The sequence below is a fragment of the Apostichopus japonicus genome, chromosome 20 (assembly GCF_037975245.1).
Source record: "Apostichopus japonicus isolate 1M-3 chromosome 20, ASM3797524v1, whole genome shotgun sequence".
In the NCBI taxonomy this organism is placed as follows: Eukaryota; Metazoa; Echinodermata; class Holothuroidea; order Aspidochirotida; family Stichopodidae; genus Apostichopus; species Apostichopus japonicus.
Window position 1 is genome coordinate 5,081,869 of NC_092580.1, and position 15,870 is coordinate 5,097,738.

At 37.9% G+C, this 15,870-nt stretch overlaps 1 protein-coding gene across 1 annotated transcript; it reads left to right on the forward strand.

Moving 5' to 3' along the window:
- Positions 1 to 1,105: 1,105 nt before the first annotated feature.
- LOC139961944 (proton myo-inositol cotransporter-like) lies at positions 1,106 to 15,046 on the forward strand. Its single transcript, XM_071961650.1, has 10 exons — positions 1,106 to 1,261; positions 2,966 to 3,813; positions 4,839 to 4,995; positions 5,899 to 6,107; positions 6,435 to 6,552; positions 8,122 to 8,285; positions 8,960 to 9,074; positions 9,768 to 10,015; positions 10,557 to 10,709; positions 11,958 to 15,046. The coding sequence occupies exons 2-10, from the start codon at positions 3,327 to 3,329 to the stop codon at positions 12,149 to 12,151; spliced, it is 1,845 nt and encodes a 614-aa protein (XP_071817751.1). The 5' UTR covers positions 1,106 to 1,261; positions 2,966 to 3,326; the 3' UTR covers positions 12,152 to 15,046.
- The last annotated feature ends 824 nt before the right edge of the window (positions 15,047 to 15,870 follow it).

The window sequence follows — 15,870 nt, forward strand, 5'->3', positions numbered from 1 at the left end:
TAAGGGGACTGGGCAAGTCGTTTCGATTTTATGCACAGGCTTCAACTTGGGGAGGATTTCTCTTAAAGGCATTAAAGACTCGCCCCAAACAGCGTGCCGCCATCTTTAAAAAGTTAACTTACCGTTGCTTGCAAGAGAAGTTATTCTCTTGTCGCTACAAAATGCAGACAGTAATGAAACCTGATACCTTGTTATCTGTAGCTGGACCTGAGATGTCCATCGCTGTATCGTTTGTACACTGTGCTGTGGGTATTGACCGCAGCTGTATGTACTCAATGTACACTAGTGTCCAATTACCGACGTTAGCAAGCTGTGTGTGTATCTTCTGGGATCGATGGTGGTTGTCTAACACTTCTGTTACACCTCATTCGAAACTAGGTCAAATTACATGCATTAGGCGTTTCTTTTTGAGCGAGTCTTCACACCCTTTAAATAGTACTCATGCAGGCTCACCTGCAATAACCTGAAAGCCAAGACTGGATTTGCAGGTCAGTGAAAGAGGCAGGTATAATGTAGACTGCATGGGGTGGGGCCCTTGGAGAGTTGGTCAGTGTAGAGCACTTTGAGCCATTGGGATTGATGACGGGAGTCTCAAGCAAATTGGGCCGGGGCAGAAAAGATCACTTGCAAAGGACCATCAGCACTCTGCAGCCTCCAGTGTTTACGACACAACACGAAAACCAGTGCAGCAAACATGCATATGCCAACACGTTTTAGCTTACTCTTGTGAAAAGAAACTTTTAAGTCGGTTAAATCAGAAACAGTGAATGTACTCTACAAATTTGCATGATTTCAAGCTAACCCAAATCAGCATCATATTAAAAGGATATCAATGTTGACGCCAAATGTACAAAGAAGAAGAAAAAAGTCACTCGTGTTGAAACTTCAAGATAAATTCTACACACACCCTCAAAACATTTTTCTTTCTTTCTTTCTTTCTTTCTATGAGACATTTAAATTTTCTAATTGCAATTACTTTCCTCGATCTGTGAATAATTTACAGCCTGAGATCTCCCCCGTTCCATTTCATACACAGATGTTTACGCAACAATAGGTGTATGGCAAATATGATCGCATACTTTCTGGTCAGCTTGGATACTTTACCGAAATACCGCCATCATAACATCAGCTGGTACCATCAATACAATAATTGAGCCGCATGAAAGTTTAGATACCGTGCAACGTACCCACCACACTGAACACACGGCTGAATAAGATAGACATGATCGCTTCCATTAGCTTAAATTCGATCGATTTACAGGTAAGCTAGTTCGTATGTGATATCGCAGTTGCAATGTGTTGGTTCAATCTGAATATTTATAAAAGTTCTGAGTACAGTGTAGCAGACGTTATTACTATGGTGTAGTCTACTGCAGTGCATGTCTAGGCCTGATCAACCATTGTTGCACAACTGACACTCTCCCACGTATTGTTACTATAGGCCTAGATAAAGCCTGAGTCTGAGGTAAGACATTGAAATATGTTACAATAGTGGTGTCAAATTACGTCGTTACATAAGCCCTCTCGCAGATCGCTGACAGATATAAAGAAAAAAAGGTGAGTTATTGTTAAAACATATAAAACATCAAAGGAAATTCCCTCATCGAAAGCGTGCTGTTCATCGGACATAGCGTCCTGAGCAAGTGACTGTTACCGGAGGGGATCAGGGGAAGTGCCTATATGGAAGTAGCTTTGTCAGTAGACGATGGAGCTGGCGGGTGTGAGGATATAACCTGGCGTTATGTCTGTTAGTGTAAGCTGCGTAGATTGCATAATATCAGCTTGATGAGTCCACACTACTTTTAGCCGGTCAAGCGACACTGTGTCGTGCTAAGCATTTATCTCGATCCCAAAAGTTTGTCTCCCTGGGAGATGACTCGATAAGGACCGCGTTGTAGCGGTGGAAATGGCATTTTGACGGTATCGCAGTGCGCGGACGCAAACATGTGTATAGCGCTCTAGATCTGTGTGCAATTGTGGTTTTAGTGTGCGAGATCTAGTTCTGAACTTTAGGTGTGGCTTAGCTGAGAATTTTGTGTCCAAAGGCGGTCGACATAAACGGTAAAGGTCGGTTGTACCAAAAGCCAGTTCAGCGGCCCTGTGGCAGATGTCTTCTTTTAGCACCGTGCGGATACAGAGTAATACAAACGTTAATGAGTCACTCCAATGCGTAGGGTCATGTTGCGCTTTGATGGCAGTCTTTAATTGTCTGTGGAGGCGTTCTACTAAACATTGAATGAGTTTGCTTCTTCTTGTTCAGCACTGTCAGTTCACTGAATTAGACCAATTTGAATTGCATACCTCTGTCTGTGGTGATTGTAGCTGGTGTGTCAAACGTTGAGATCCATCAACTTGAGAGACAGGCTTTTGCGACAGCTTTGGCAGTGATATTGGGGATGCAAATGGCTTCAGGGCATCTTGTGACCGATCTACAGTAGTCAGCAATTACGTATATAGGGTAATTCCATATCAAATCACCAGATTTTGGAGTATGTTGTAATTCGACATCTTCTCAAAATAACCAATTTTTTGTATGCTTGGAACTTCATGAAATAAATATATCCTTTTCCAGATATTTTTAGTGATAAATTGCTCCTAACATATTACAAGTAATTTCAGAGGTTGTAATGTCCAGTCCAAACTTATACAAAATAATGGTTACAATGCTTTCGTGCAATACATTTGTAAGTTGTGCATTTATAAGTTGCTATTGCATGCTGCGATTCAGTATGAGGAATGGTCTTTGATGCCAATTTTAACCAATAATATAAAAATAAAATATTTCTGTCTTTGTAGTGCCAACTATGTTTCACAGTATTTATTTCACAGTAAACTACAGTATCTTTTTGAATGCACAGGGTTCCTTTCATTGTTGAAGCATTTTATTTATACATTTACTTTCTTTATCATATCTTAATCATATTATTTTCTGTTTATAAGTAATATTTTTCTGCTTATTGTACAGGTGACAGTCGTATGAATACCATAGGTTGATGGAGATGAATTAAACCTTCAAGCGAACTTTAATCGTGGACCGTTGAGATATTTACGTTACAAGTGATCATTCGTTCCATTCTTTGTGACATCATAGCAAAGCTTGATGTCGACCCAAAAATGTAAAAAAAAATTAACCAATTGATGTCACAGTTTGTGAATCACGGATGAAATACAGTAACTGGAGAAAGAAAGTCATGGTATTCGTTGAGGGATGCTAATTATGCAAGAACTTGATGGATTCTAATGTACCTTGTTGAGAATCACTGCGGGGTGCTTGCACTGGATTACCCGAGTGCTGCCAATTAATGCAGTGAATAGAATGAAGCGGAATGACTGATGACCACATCAATCTGGACACGATGAATATCAACGCTGGCACAAAGCCATCGGTAAACTCTTACCACGAGTCTCCTCTGGTTGAAAATGATAACTCCAAGACCGGATCCCACCCAGAGGAATCTTTAATAGCAGATTCAGATGCCAAGTCCTTTACACCGTTTCTGAAAGTTATTTCTGTCTTTGCGGCTATCGGAGGCTTTCTGTTCGGTTACGATACAGGCGTCGTATCCGGCGCCCTCATTCTCTTGAAACAAGAGTTCCAGCTGCAGACGGTATGGCAGGAACTGTTTGTCTCAGTAACCATCGCCGCAGCGGCCATATCTGCCAGCGTCGGTGGACTGCTAAACGATAGACTCGGACGCCGCCCAGTTATTCTCATCTCAAGCGTATTTTTCTTGGCAGGATCCGTCATTCTTGCGGCTTCTTTCAACAAAGTAATGCTTATCATCGGAAGAGGTGTAGTGGGCACCGGGGTCGGTAAGAATATTATTGCTTTTTTTTTATACAGTAGCTTGATCACATATATAACAGTATGTTGTACACCATGTGGAAATATATATATATATATATTTATTTATAAAAATTGAAAATCGTAATGAGTAAGAACAGTGAAAAAACTTCCAGCCTCCACCGGGATTCGAACCGGGGCCTTAGTAAATAAATAAAGATCAACACACCAGAAAAAATTCCACTTCACAACCGGTTTCGTCCATTTGGGACTCACTTTTGTGGATCACACACACCAGTAGCATCACTGTGGTCGAGTGGTACGGACTTCGGTCAGTGACACAAGATCCAGGGTTCGATTTCTACCTTCGCCTGATGAGTCCCAAATGGACGAAAACCGGTCGTGAAGTGGAATTTTTCTAGTGTGTTGATCTTGATTTATTTAGTACTATATTTCTCTCATACCACTCTCTACACATTCATTTCTTATAGATAGATAGATAGATAGATAGACAGACAGACAGACAGACAGACAGACAGACAGACAGACAGACAGACAGACAGACAGACAGACAGACAGACAGACAGACAGATCAAAAACCATTCTCAGAGTCATTGACAAAGATGGTGGTATATTTTGCAATGTCAGGAACATATTCATAAATTAAAATGGTAGAAATGCTGCAAATACATGAAACTTTAAAGGAAAGTACCGTTTAAATTCGGTTTTCATTCAGGCCGCTGATGATCGCAAAAAGGGTGCTTAGTGGCACAAAAGGACCTCCAAAAGTATTTATAAAAGCCTCCAACTCATTATGTGATCTTACAAATCACGCAATGTGCCATTGTCGTTGGGAATTTAGAAATATCCACCTGTAAATTCTATCTGACTCAGTGTACTAAAAAAAATTTATAAACTTATTAATTAACTACTGTACAGCCGGCTCAAATTATGTCTGGTAAACTTTGGTGTAGTTCATCGTAGAGTTAAGTATGCCCAGATTTAGCCAATGGTGACTGCTTTAGCGATTCTTGATTTTGTCATCTCGGTACAGGGTTAGCCTCCATGACGGTCCCGATGTATATTGCGGAAGCATCGCCCTCACACATCCGAGGGACCATGGTCACCATCAACAACCTCTTCATTACAGGAGGTCAGTTTGTAGCAGCACTAACAGATGGTGTGCTGTCATATTGGCCGTGGGGTTGGAGGTAAGCTGGAACCACAACTTCCTCATACATGTATGTATGTACATGCATTGAGGGAAAATTGTAGGCTTTTGATAAACGGTTAAATGATTGAATTTGGGGGGTTGAAGATGAGGTAACCCTTGGTAGCTGGACGTAGGAAGAGGGGTTGGGGGTTTGGGCAGAAGTTAGACTTATGTACAGTGGTGCAACAGGTGGCCGCACCATGTCTGTGGGAATATAGTCCCGAGGAGATCAGCACAGGAGACCAAAGGTCACTGGCGGTCATCGGGACAGCAGCTGTCAAAATGTGAAAATCTAGTGAAAAATGTAAAAGCTCAAGAAGGAAAATTCCGGCGCTTCTCATTCTTAGGTTGAGGTTTCTCCTTAATGAGTAGCGGAAACCTTTTGTTTTTGTTGTACAGTAGGTACAAGGTCTTACAGGAGCAGCTGAGGTCAAAGTGTGGAAACCTTGTGAAGGTAAAGTTTCAAGAGGGGACATTTGGAAGCATCTCATACCTTGTAATACAGATTTTTGCTATAAAGCCTGTTGTTTATTATTGAAAGTCACATTGAGGTCAACAGTGGTCAAAATATGGAAACCTTGTATACACTGTATCTCCAGATTGGACATTTCGGCAGATTCTCATTCTTAGCCTGAAGCTGCCTCCTAATAAATTCAAAAATAAAAACACGGTATCGTGTCTAGTGGAGGTGAAATGGCATTTGATAGCCGTTGGACATCAATAGTGGACCTCTTGTAAGGGGTATGATGTGTACAGATATCAGGTGCTATCTGAGCACTTAAAAATGAAAAAAGATTCAGTCAATGATAACTCAGTACATTTTTGCATTCCTCCCACAACTGTGTACTGTTAGTTCTCATTCGATTGTTTGTTTTCATGTTTTTATCTCTCTCTCTTTCAGATGTATGTTGGGGTTGGCTGGAATTCCGTCTCTCATTCAACTTGTTGGCTTTCTCTTTTTACCCGAGAGCCCGAGATGGCTCATCAAGAATGGAAGACTGGAAGAAGGAAGGCACGTCCTCCTGAAGATATACGGCCGATCAAGATATATGGCGGAGTTTGAGGCCATTAAAATGTCTGCTGAGCAAGAACGAGAGGATAGTCAAAAGAGTATGTGTTTTAGTTCTGAGAACTTTCCATCCCTTACTTCAAATTCCTTTCTCTCTACGATATTCCTTTTGATGAGTAGTTCTAAGACAAAAGTCTTAATTAATTAAAAGAAAAGTTAAAATGTAAACACTCTTTTTTTTTCCTTTGTTTTTTTTTGTTTGCATTTTCTGAAGATTGCGACCCCATCGTAAATCCTCCGCGAATCACATATTGTGTCGCGACCCGAATATATGGGAACAGATCTAGATAATTTGAGGTACTGAATTATTGAGTTCCTTTCCGGACTCGGAATTTCATCGATTATTATTTTACATTTTTATTTGACAGATGGAGTGTCATCTAACACATTACTACGAATGCTGAAGACACCAACGGTTAGGAGAGCCCTCATGTTAGGCTGTGGGCTACAGATGTTCCAGCAGTTAGCAGGGATTAACACTATCATGTAAGCCTAACCGCTTCTTATATTATTATTAGGCTCTTCAAGAGGAAGACCTGACATACTGCAAAAATATTATAAATCCCATGTTGTTGAGAAAACACCTTTGATATCATCTGGGCACTCTGGCAGGATGTGTCTTTGTTTTTCTTAATGATTTAATTTTCTGTCATTTATCCTATCCACCGAGGAAAAAGTTGTACCAAAAAGATACATTTTGATGAAATTCTATGTATTGAGGTGTTCAAGGATAATTCAACAAGGAGATTATAATAGCCTATGAAAGTAAAACTTTTGAAACGGCATTTGCCCAGATGATATCACAGACCCCCCTACTGTGATCCAACTTCCTGGAGTTGAAGTTGCACTTTTAGCCGTTCAAAGTACTGTAGGTAACTTTCAATCAACCATACCTCAAGTTCTGGTCAAGATATGTTGAGATGGGGTTTTTCTCAACTAGCAGTGTGGAATCTTTTCCCTTCTTCAATATAAATTTCGCATTGTTTGCCACAAGAAAATCATATTAAAGATGAAACTGAATTTGGAAAAAAAAGTTTTAAGTTTTAGAACAGGGGTGGGCACAAAAATGTGTTACCAAAATGGAAATATTACTAAAGACATGAAAATTAGAAAATCAGAAAGTTGCAAATGAGTATTATTACTTCTCGCATGTCAAAGAAAATGTGCACACCAAAATCTGGCCAACTGTGGTTTAAACACATCTTATGGATTACAGGAAGCATGTATTACAGATACAAACTCTAGTCTAATCATATTAAGGAATAGAACTTTGATAACATGTATCAAACAGTGATACTAATATATATACATACATACATACATACACACATACATACATACATACATACATACATACATGTATAATACATAAAATCCCTCCTTGTCTTTTTCTACAACAATATCATATCAAGGACAAATATCTTTAAGAACGACATAATTTTGCAGGTCTCATATTCTGTATTATAAAAGCATACCAGCATTCGGTTGATACCACTATCAGCGTGACTGTTATGTGATACCATCAAACTTGTTTTCAAGGTTTTAATTATTACCGTTAAGTACTGTACTACAATGTAAATTCTGACAAGATTCATTATCTTACAAACCGGCTGGAAGCAGTTGCATTATTGATAAGACAAGAAGAACAACAACATGCAATTAAACAACACTCCCTTGCTGTCCAGCCGAGTCATCAATTTAGACCTTGAAAACCAGAATATACCAGGGAAATAATTAGTGTTTAAATTTTTTTCTAGCAATTTTGAAGTCTCTGAATATGGTCTCTTATAAAGTACCAATGGTTCCCTGTGTACAAAACTGCTATATATATCTTTGTCTTCTTTAAACACTTTTGCAAAAGAATTGTTTAGCATTTTGCGATGCAATAATGGATGACGTTCAAATCTTCTCTCCCCTCAAGCTGTGACATATCAAGTCATATCAAGACATATCAAGTCATATTAAGTTATATCAAGTTCTATATACTTCAATGTAGGTTTGACTCATCTGATGTAATATTGTTTTTTATTGTTTTTTTTTCTTTTCTGTTGGTAGGTACTACAGTGCCTCCATTATACGGATGTCCGGGGTTAAAAACGACCAAGTTGTTATCTGGCTAGCAGCAGCTGTAGCATTTGTCAATTTTTCTTTCACTCTGGTTGGAGTTTATTTCGTAGAGAAACTGGGCAGAAGAATGCTTGCCTTGATCAGCATGGCTGGTAAGTTGATGTTCCCTCACGGATGGGTATATCACTATATACGGCTGATCAGACAAATGTTCAGGAACATTCACGTCTGAATTTGTATCCATGGTAACATCAATTTTTCTGTAAGAAGTTTCAATGCTGTCGTTTAAAAACTTTCCTTACAGAGCAGTGATCTACATAGGAATTAAACAAGACTGGCTCTATAACTCCTTTACATTTCCATTTTTAATTACAGGCAGGATGGTAACTTTATGGAAATGCTGTTTTTCTCATTCTGTGGAGAAGGGGATATCAATTGTCAGCGATACTGCTCACTCCTACCACTCCCCGCTCCTCCATTCCATTCCTCCCCCTCCCCTCCCCTAAATGTATTTATGTGTTGTTGTACAGTACTTGCATACAAACACATCAACAGAGTGTTTAAGCTATGTTGTGAGGTGTTGTAAGGAAATACAGCATGTGGCTGATGTAAATGTGCATTGTAGTACAAGTTCAGTACTGGCATGTACACATCAACACAGTACACAGTGATGAAACTAATTAGCATGTACTTATCATTCAGAACACCATCATTTACAGTATGAGCCTTTTATCATTCTCTCATTTCTGTGTTTGCCCCAAAAGTGATCATGAAATATGGCGATGTTCTGAAATTAATCATTTTATCATGTTTTTATCTGTTTCAGGTGTCGCTTTCAGTCAAGTCTTTCTCGCAGTGGCCTTCGTTTTCATCTCAGAAACATCCCCTGAAGTTGAAAACTGGATGAATGGTACAGCTAATCTACCATGTTCTTCAGTTGAGTGAGTAAAATCTGATCTCACTCCAGTTCGCTGAAGTGAATCAAGTATGCTGTTGTGTAACTGTATACCAGCTACTCTTTGACAGCCTCAGCTTGATCTGGTGATGTGATAGTAATACCTTGCAACTACCAGTAAAACTAAAAACAAAACCAGATTAAAGGAAACTAACTAATGGTAATGGCAAAAGCAAAAAGAATTTTAGAATAATTAAGTGGAATGTACTTTACTCTCTAAAGAATGAAGATTATAGAGTTATATACTTATACTAATAATGAAGATTATAGAGTTATACCCTTACAAAGAATGAAGCTTATAGAGTTATACTAACATTAAGAATGAAGATTTTAGAGTTGTACTCATACTAAGAATGAAGATAATAGAATAATACTCCTACAAAGAATGAAGTATGTAGAGTTATTCTAACATTAAGAAGGAAGATTTTAGAGTTGTACTCATACTAAGAATGAAGATAATAGAATAATACTCCTACAAAGAATGAAGTTTATAGAGTTATTCTAACATTAAGAATGAAGATTTTAGAGTTGTACTCATACTAAGAATGTAAATGATAGAAATATATTCATACAAAGAATGAAGATAATAGAATTACACTCATACAAAGCATGGTTTGATTCCATTTTGACAGGTATTCAATGTGTTTTTTGGGTTTTGTTTTTATTTTCCTTTTTGCAGTTCTTGCGATTCTTGCATCTTGTATGAAGAGTGTGGCTTCTGCTTTGATTCGTACCCTAACCACTCCATCGCTAACAGCTACTGCTTACCAGAAGACCAGCGGTATCAGAACCAATCAAGTGAAGGTCCATGTTCCAGATTGCAGCTTCCATCCAGCCAGTACACGTGGGCACCGGACTACTGCCCTTCACCCTTATCATTCCTGGCGCTGGTTGGTCTTATCATGTACTTGATGTTTTTCGCTCCAGGTAAAGTGATGTATGTGTTAAACAAGCTGTATAGACTAGTGGATTTGCACTCATCTGAATGATGCTGTTCCCAGCGGTACATTATCATCTTTACTATCCAGTACTATAGTTATGAGAATGTGGGGGTGGGGGGTGGGGCAGGGTTGAGGGAGGGAAGGGGAGAGGAGAGGGATAGTCAGGAAGTGATGGGAGATAATTTGCGTATTGTCAATACAGACAGTAGCTGTTGAATAATATCTACAACTTGTTTTCAGATGCCCTGACTATAAGACATTGGTTATTCAAAATCCAGTCAGTCAATTGATTTGTTATTGGTATTTCACAAACCAAGTTGTAAATGTCTTATATGTTCAAACATGACCACGCAAAGACATGTCACCAAACACTTGGAATTTTGTGATGCAAATTCATTCAATTTGCCACTTTAAAACAGCCGTTTAGCCTTCCCTGTAACCATAGCTATGGTACATAGTTATACATGAATTGGTTGCATTTCCCTACATCACCTAGGCAACCGCCTGTCTTTCTTTTGCGTCTTCAGGTATGGGCCCGTTGCCATGGACGATCAATGCCGAAATCTTCCCTCAATGGGCTCGTAGCTCAGGAAACGCTATAACTTCCACGGTCAACTGGACATTTAATATCTTTGTGTCCATGACATTCCTTAGTTTGACAGAAGTCATCACCAGACAAGGTATGCCACTGTAGTCAAAATTTTGAGGACCTTTTGTTATGCTAATGAGTTAACATGTCCAGACACAGCTATAGGTCAAAGAGTATCGTGCAACCACGGACAATGATAAGCTTTCTCGGTGTGTATCAATTTGATACATGATAGGATAGTCCGGGGAGGAAATTTACATTTGAGAGATGAAGGAAGAACATATTGTAAGCATCCTAAGAAATTTGCATGCAAATCCTATGCACCGTTTCCGAGGTAACAAAATTTGATGTAAAAATTAGGTTCTTACAGCAAGAGAGACTTTAAGCAGACAGGTTTTGGTATCACAAAAACACACTTACAAATTTGTTTAATGGTTTTGGTGACAATTTTCTACTTCCAAATTGGAATATTTCCTCTGGCCTATCCTTTGAGAGATATGAAGCAGAAGCTGTAAAGGGAGGAAAATCCTGAATTTTACTGGCAGTCATCATTTCTGTGTGTTTCGAAATTAAAAATTTCTATTCCCTTTAAATTGTCATTATATTGCTAAGATTTAGAACCAATTCTTTCATGAAAATGCCCTTTGATTGTTAAAGTTTTTCCAGTTTCGGCGTGTTAACATCTTGCAAGTAATAAATGTCGGCCTTATTTTATCCCAACCTGTTTAGCTATTAATCCTATGTCACATATATGTTGTAGTGGTGGATTGTGCTGGTATTTGCTTTAAAGACTTACCTTTTTATGTGATTTTACTATCACCCGCACAAAAACAAAAATTTAATGCAGCGACCAGACTTTCAAGGCTTTCAAAGCTGTTGTTGACATTCTTGTTCATTTATTGAGTATTTTGAGTGTACTTTGCATAGTTACATGCTTTAGCCCGGAGAGATAACAAAGTTACAATTTAAATGCTGATTTATGCAGCTTGCCTGCAACCCCCCTAGCAAACAAATGGCTTATAAGGACCAGTATGAACTTGGGATTTTCAGAAGATCTATCCCTGTAGAGCAAAAGTCTATTAATCCTTAAACCGCTTGTTCTAAACGCCATAATTTTGACAAAAAAAAACATCTTCTTCTTTTATTTCAAATGTGAAGAAAAGACGATCAGAATTGGTATGGAGAATTTTTTTTCTATGAATATGAATTTGTGAATTTCAGGGAAAAACGTGGTAGAGGGATAATTAAATTGATAACAAAAGACGTTTGAATCCAATTATCCAAGTCTTACGTTTGCTGGTTCTATTAATTTATTTAATATTTCTCTCTTATTTTTCAGGGACGTTTGGACTTTATGCTGTCATCTGTTTCACAGGTCTTCTATTCATCTATCTCTGCCTCCCAGAGACCAAAGGCAAACGGTTAGAAGAAGTTACCGATCTCTTTAATTCTCCTTTCTGTCGTCTGGGAAGAGCGTCCAGGGAGAGAGGCCAGTACGAGGTACTCAACCAAGAAGATGACGGTAATACTTAGCAGAATCATCATTCAATTCAATTCCATCTGAATCTTGCCTCCATCTCCATCGAGACAAGACGTTTTTTTATATTTTTTACTGAGTACTATTGTCGACTACAAGGCCGACGTTCAAATTCTCTTTGAACACAGAAACCGCCGTTGATCCAGGGTCACCTAAGGGTCACCTCATATTCAATTAAATTCAATCTACATCCACACTTTCCCAGAAACATAAAAATCAGTCCCCATGTTTGTCAGACTTGGCTGACATTACCTTTTGAATTGCCTTTTGAAAGTTCATTACCTTTTGTGACATTACCTTTTGAAAGTTCAAGTTCTGTCTCGGATATTTCCTGACAGTAAAGTCACAAGAACTGAATCTTGTCTGAATCTCCACCGAAAAAAAATAAACAAATGACGCCTTTTTTCTTGCCGAGTGGTAGTGTCGACTACAACGCAGACATTCATATTCTCTTTGAAACACAGAGATCGCCTTTGATCCAGGGTCACCTCACGATTCAATTATCATTTATACACTGCAAACTTGATTTTGAGGTGTTTTTTCCCAGTCTTGGATTTTATTGCAATTTCAAAATTTCCTTTCTAGATAAAAACGTTATACACTAGAGATGAAATTGTGAGCTGTGCATTTGACTCGGACCTTGGATCTTGTGTAAATGGCCGGGTCTTCAGTGTAGGGTTATGTATAAACCACACAATGGAAGCTCATCAGAAAACAGGAAAACTGTCTTCAAAACTCAAAGACTCTGGAAAATTCCAAAGGACATTTGAGTGACATTGCTACCCTCAAAAGTAAAAAAAATACCTTTTCTTCAATAGGAAGAAAAGAATACAGGTTTTCTTTTTGGCAATTATATTTTTATTAATGTACCTCAATTGATATCCTTTGGTAAAAGTAAACATGATACAACTTACAAAACATATGCAAGAGCTATTAGTATTATATTTAAAGAAAAATGTATTTTAACACAAAATATTTACACTCGATGCACTGTGGGCATACATAGCATTTTATTTTTCATTTTATTTCAAGAGGGCTGTCAGAATTTCTTGGATGCAACTTTTAATACTCAAAATGGAGAGAAAAAGAGACAAATTTTAATATATTCATTATAAAAACCATCAAAACCAGGTTTGTGTGTAAATGAACTCTTGTCTGTCAGGAGTGTTCACAAATAATAACCAAAAACCCTATGTACTTTAGCATAGAACTATAGTGATTGGAAATCCAGGGAGGGTTTCCTACCCCCCACCAATTCCCCCCACACTACCCCACACTACCCCCACACTGTGGTTAGAGGGGGAAAGTTACTACAGTATTATTTTGTTTTATTCAGTTTCTTAAATTCATAAAAATATGGCAATACAGGAATCTGCAGGTATTATATATTTGATGTGCATTGTCTTTGGTATAACAAAACTGTTATATATAGATTGTCTATTCGTATATAAAACAAAATGAAACTGGTTCCAAGTGTTCAATGCATGATGTCTTTTTTTTTCTTCTTTTCTTTTTTTTCGTTTGTTTGTTTTTTGTGCTGATTTTATTTTCAGTATGTCGTGCTTTGAGGCAGTAATTTGAGCCGTAAGTTTGAGTGGGCTGAATTAACTGATAGTAATGATAGGGGAGGAGGTAAGCCCAGCATTAAAGGGTTATCTGGAAATAAACATCTTAAATTATGCTGTTACCAGCTTTTCAAAGGGAATCTTTGTCCAAGAAGTGATTGGGGGCAATTAATTAATGCCTTTCTATAATCTATCTGTTATACAAACAATTTAATATCACATACTCTAGTACAAAATATCAAATTTTACTTCCACGAAAGTGTCATTTTTCAGAAAAGGGCCAACAAATTTGCCAAATTTGGAATGCAAAAAAGTGGTGTGTGCAGAGGTTGGTGGGGTGGAGGGAGGGGGTTGGGGTCGTCCCCCGGCCTACCCCCCCCCTCCAGGCCTCCTTACATGGGAGTTAGCTTCCATGACCCATGGTAGCACCCCTTGGGCCTCCTGTAATTGTTCTGGCTCCTTTCTAAATCAATTTGGGGAAAATTTGATTAATTATTATTGGCACAATCATGCATTTAGAGCTACTGATACATATTCCTAAATACCGTATGTCTATATTTTCACGGGGGGGGGGGGGTTGGGAGGACCCCGAGACCCCTACTTAGGAGTTCACTTCAATGACCCCCTGGCCAGCACATCCCCATTATAAAATGCTTCATTCACCTCTGGCCTTTCCATACAGGTACAGCCTCCTACCCCAAAACAGTCAGTGGAAAATTTTGAATTTGGCCCCACCATTTCCCACCTTTAAAATCCTGTGCACACCACTGTTGCAGAATATTGGGAAATATTCCGGACAGAGATATCCATCGTATTAGTGAGAAAATATTATTGCCGTATTACTGTTCTATAATTCTGCTCTAAATATCTAAGAAAATCTAAGAAAAGTTGAGGCAAATTCCAGAATTTATATTCGAAATGAAAATTTTTACTTTTTTGACTTATTAAATTATCTTGACAATCAAAGTTGCCCAAGTGCTTTTTTGGTTTTATTTTGTGTATATTATTTTCTTTTATGTTTTTGTTTTGTTTGAGTGATATGTCCAAGTGTCATTTTTCTTTTTCATATTAAATGTCACTCCTCTAGCATTTGTTCTTTATGATCTGAAAAAATGAAGAAAACATAGATAAAAACTGACAAAACATATACAAGAGCTATTAGTTTTATGTAAGAGACAATTGAACACAAAGTATTACATTCAATGCACTGCGGGCATACATAGCATTCTATTATTCATTTGATTTCAAGAGTTTTATACTATGGGTAATGAAAATTGACTTAATTAATTTAAGCTCTTGAAAGGAATAAAAGAGTTGAAAGTTAAAGCTTGTATCAAATTGTTTTTTTTTTGTGTATGATTTTAATTTGTTTGTTTTCATTTATTTACACATTTTTGAGTGATATGTCTGAGTGTGAGTTTTATTTATTTATTTTATTATTAATGAAATTTCACTTTTCCATCATCTTTTCTTTATGTGAAAAAAAAAAGGAAATATGAATGTTTAATTGAATTTTATGTAATTCCACTATATATACTATTGATGATTTAATAGTTATACACAGTAGCCGATGCAGACATCAATCATGTTTGTTTTGATTATATCATGTCTGAAACTAAGTCCTCATGTGACCTGAATGATATTAACACTATTAAGCTGTGTAAGTATATGAAAGGTGACGTTAAAAAAGATATTAACTTGACCATTGTCATCAAACCAAATCAAATGAGAACAAACACAAGCTGCTCAGCTGTGATGTAATTACTGAAACTTGTCTGTGATTTAGCAGCTTGTTTGTTTCAATCGCTTGTCAGATGGAGTACATCACCAGTGATCAAGCAGCATGTCTGTGATGGAGTACCTTGTCTGTGATAGAGTACCTTGTCTGTTTCAATCGCTTGTCAGATGGAGTACCATATCTGTGATTAAGCAGCTTGTCTGTGATGTAGTACCTTGTCTGGGATGGAGTGCCTTGTCTGTTTCAATTGCTTGTCAAATGGAGTACCATGTCTGTGATTAAGCAGCTCGTCTGTGATGGAGTACCTTGTCTGTTGCAAAAGCTTATCAGATGGAGTACCTTATCTGTGATTAAGCAGCTCGTCTGTGATAGAGTACCTTGTCTGTTGCAATAGCTTAATTGATGGAGTACC

Excerpts from the sequence above, each read along its gene's own strand:
- LOC139961944 (XM_071961650.1), top strand. The coding sequence starts at position 3,327 with ATGACTGATGACCACATCAATCTGGACACGATGAATATCAACGCTGGC. Across the intron at positions 4,996-5,898 it reads TATTGGCCGTGGGGTTGGAG|ATGTATGTTGGGGTTGGCTG; the intron begins GTAAGCTGGAAC and ends TCTCTCTTTCAG. Across the intron at positions 10,016-10,556 it reads CTTGATGTTTTTCGCTCCAG|GTATGGGCCCGTTGCCATGG; the intron begins GTAAAGTGATGT and ends TTGCGTCTTCAG.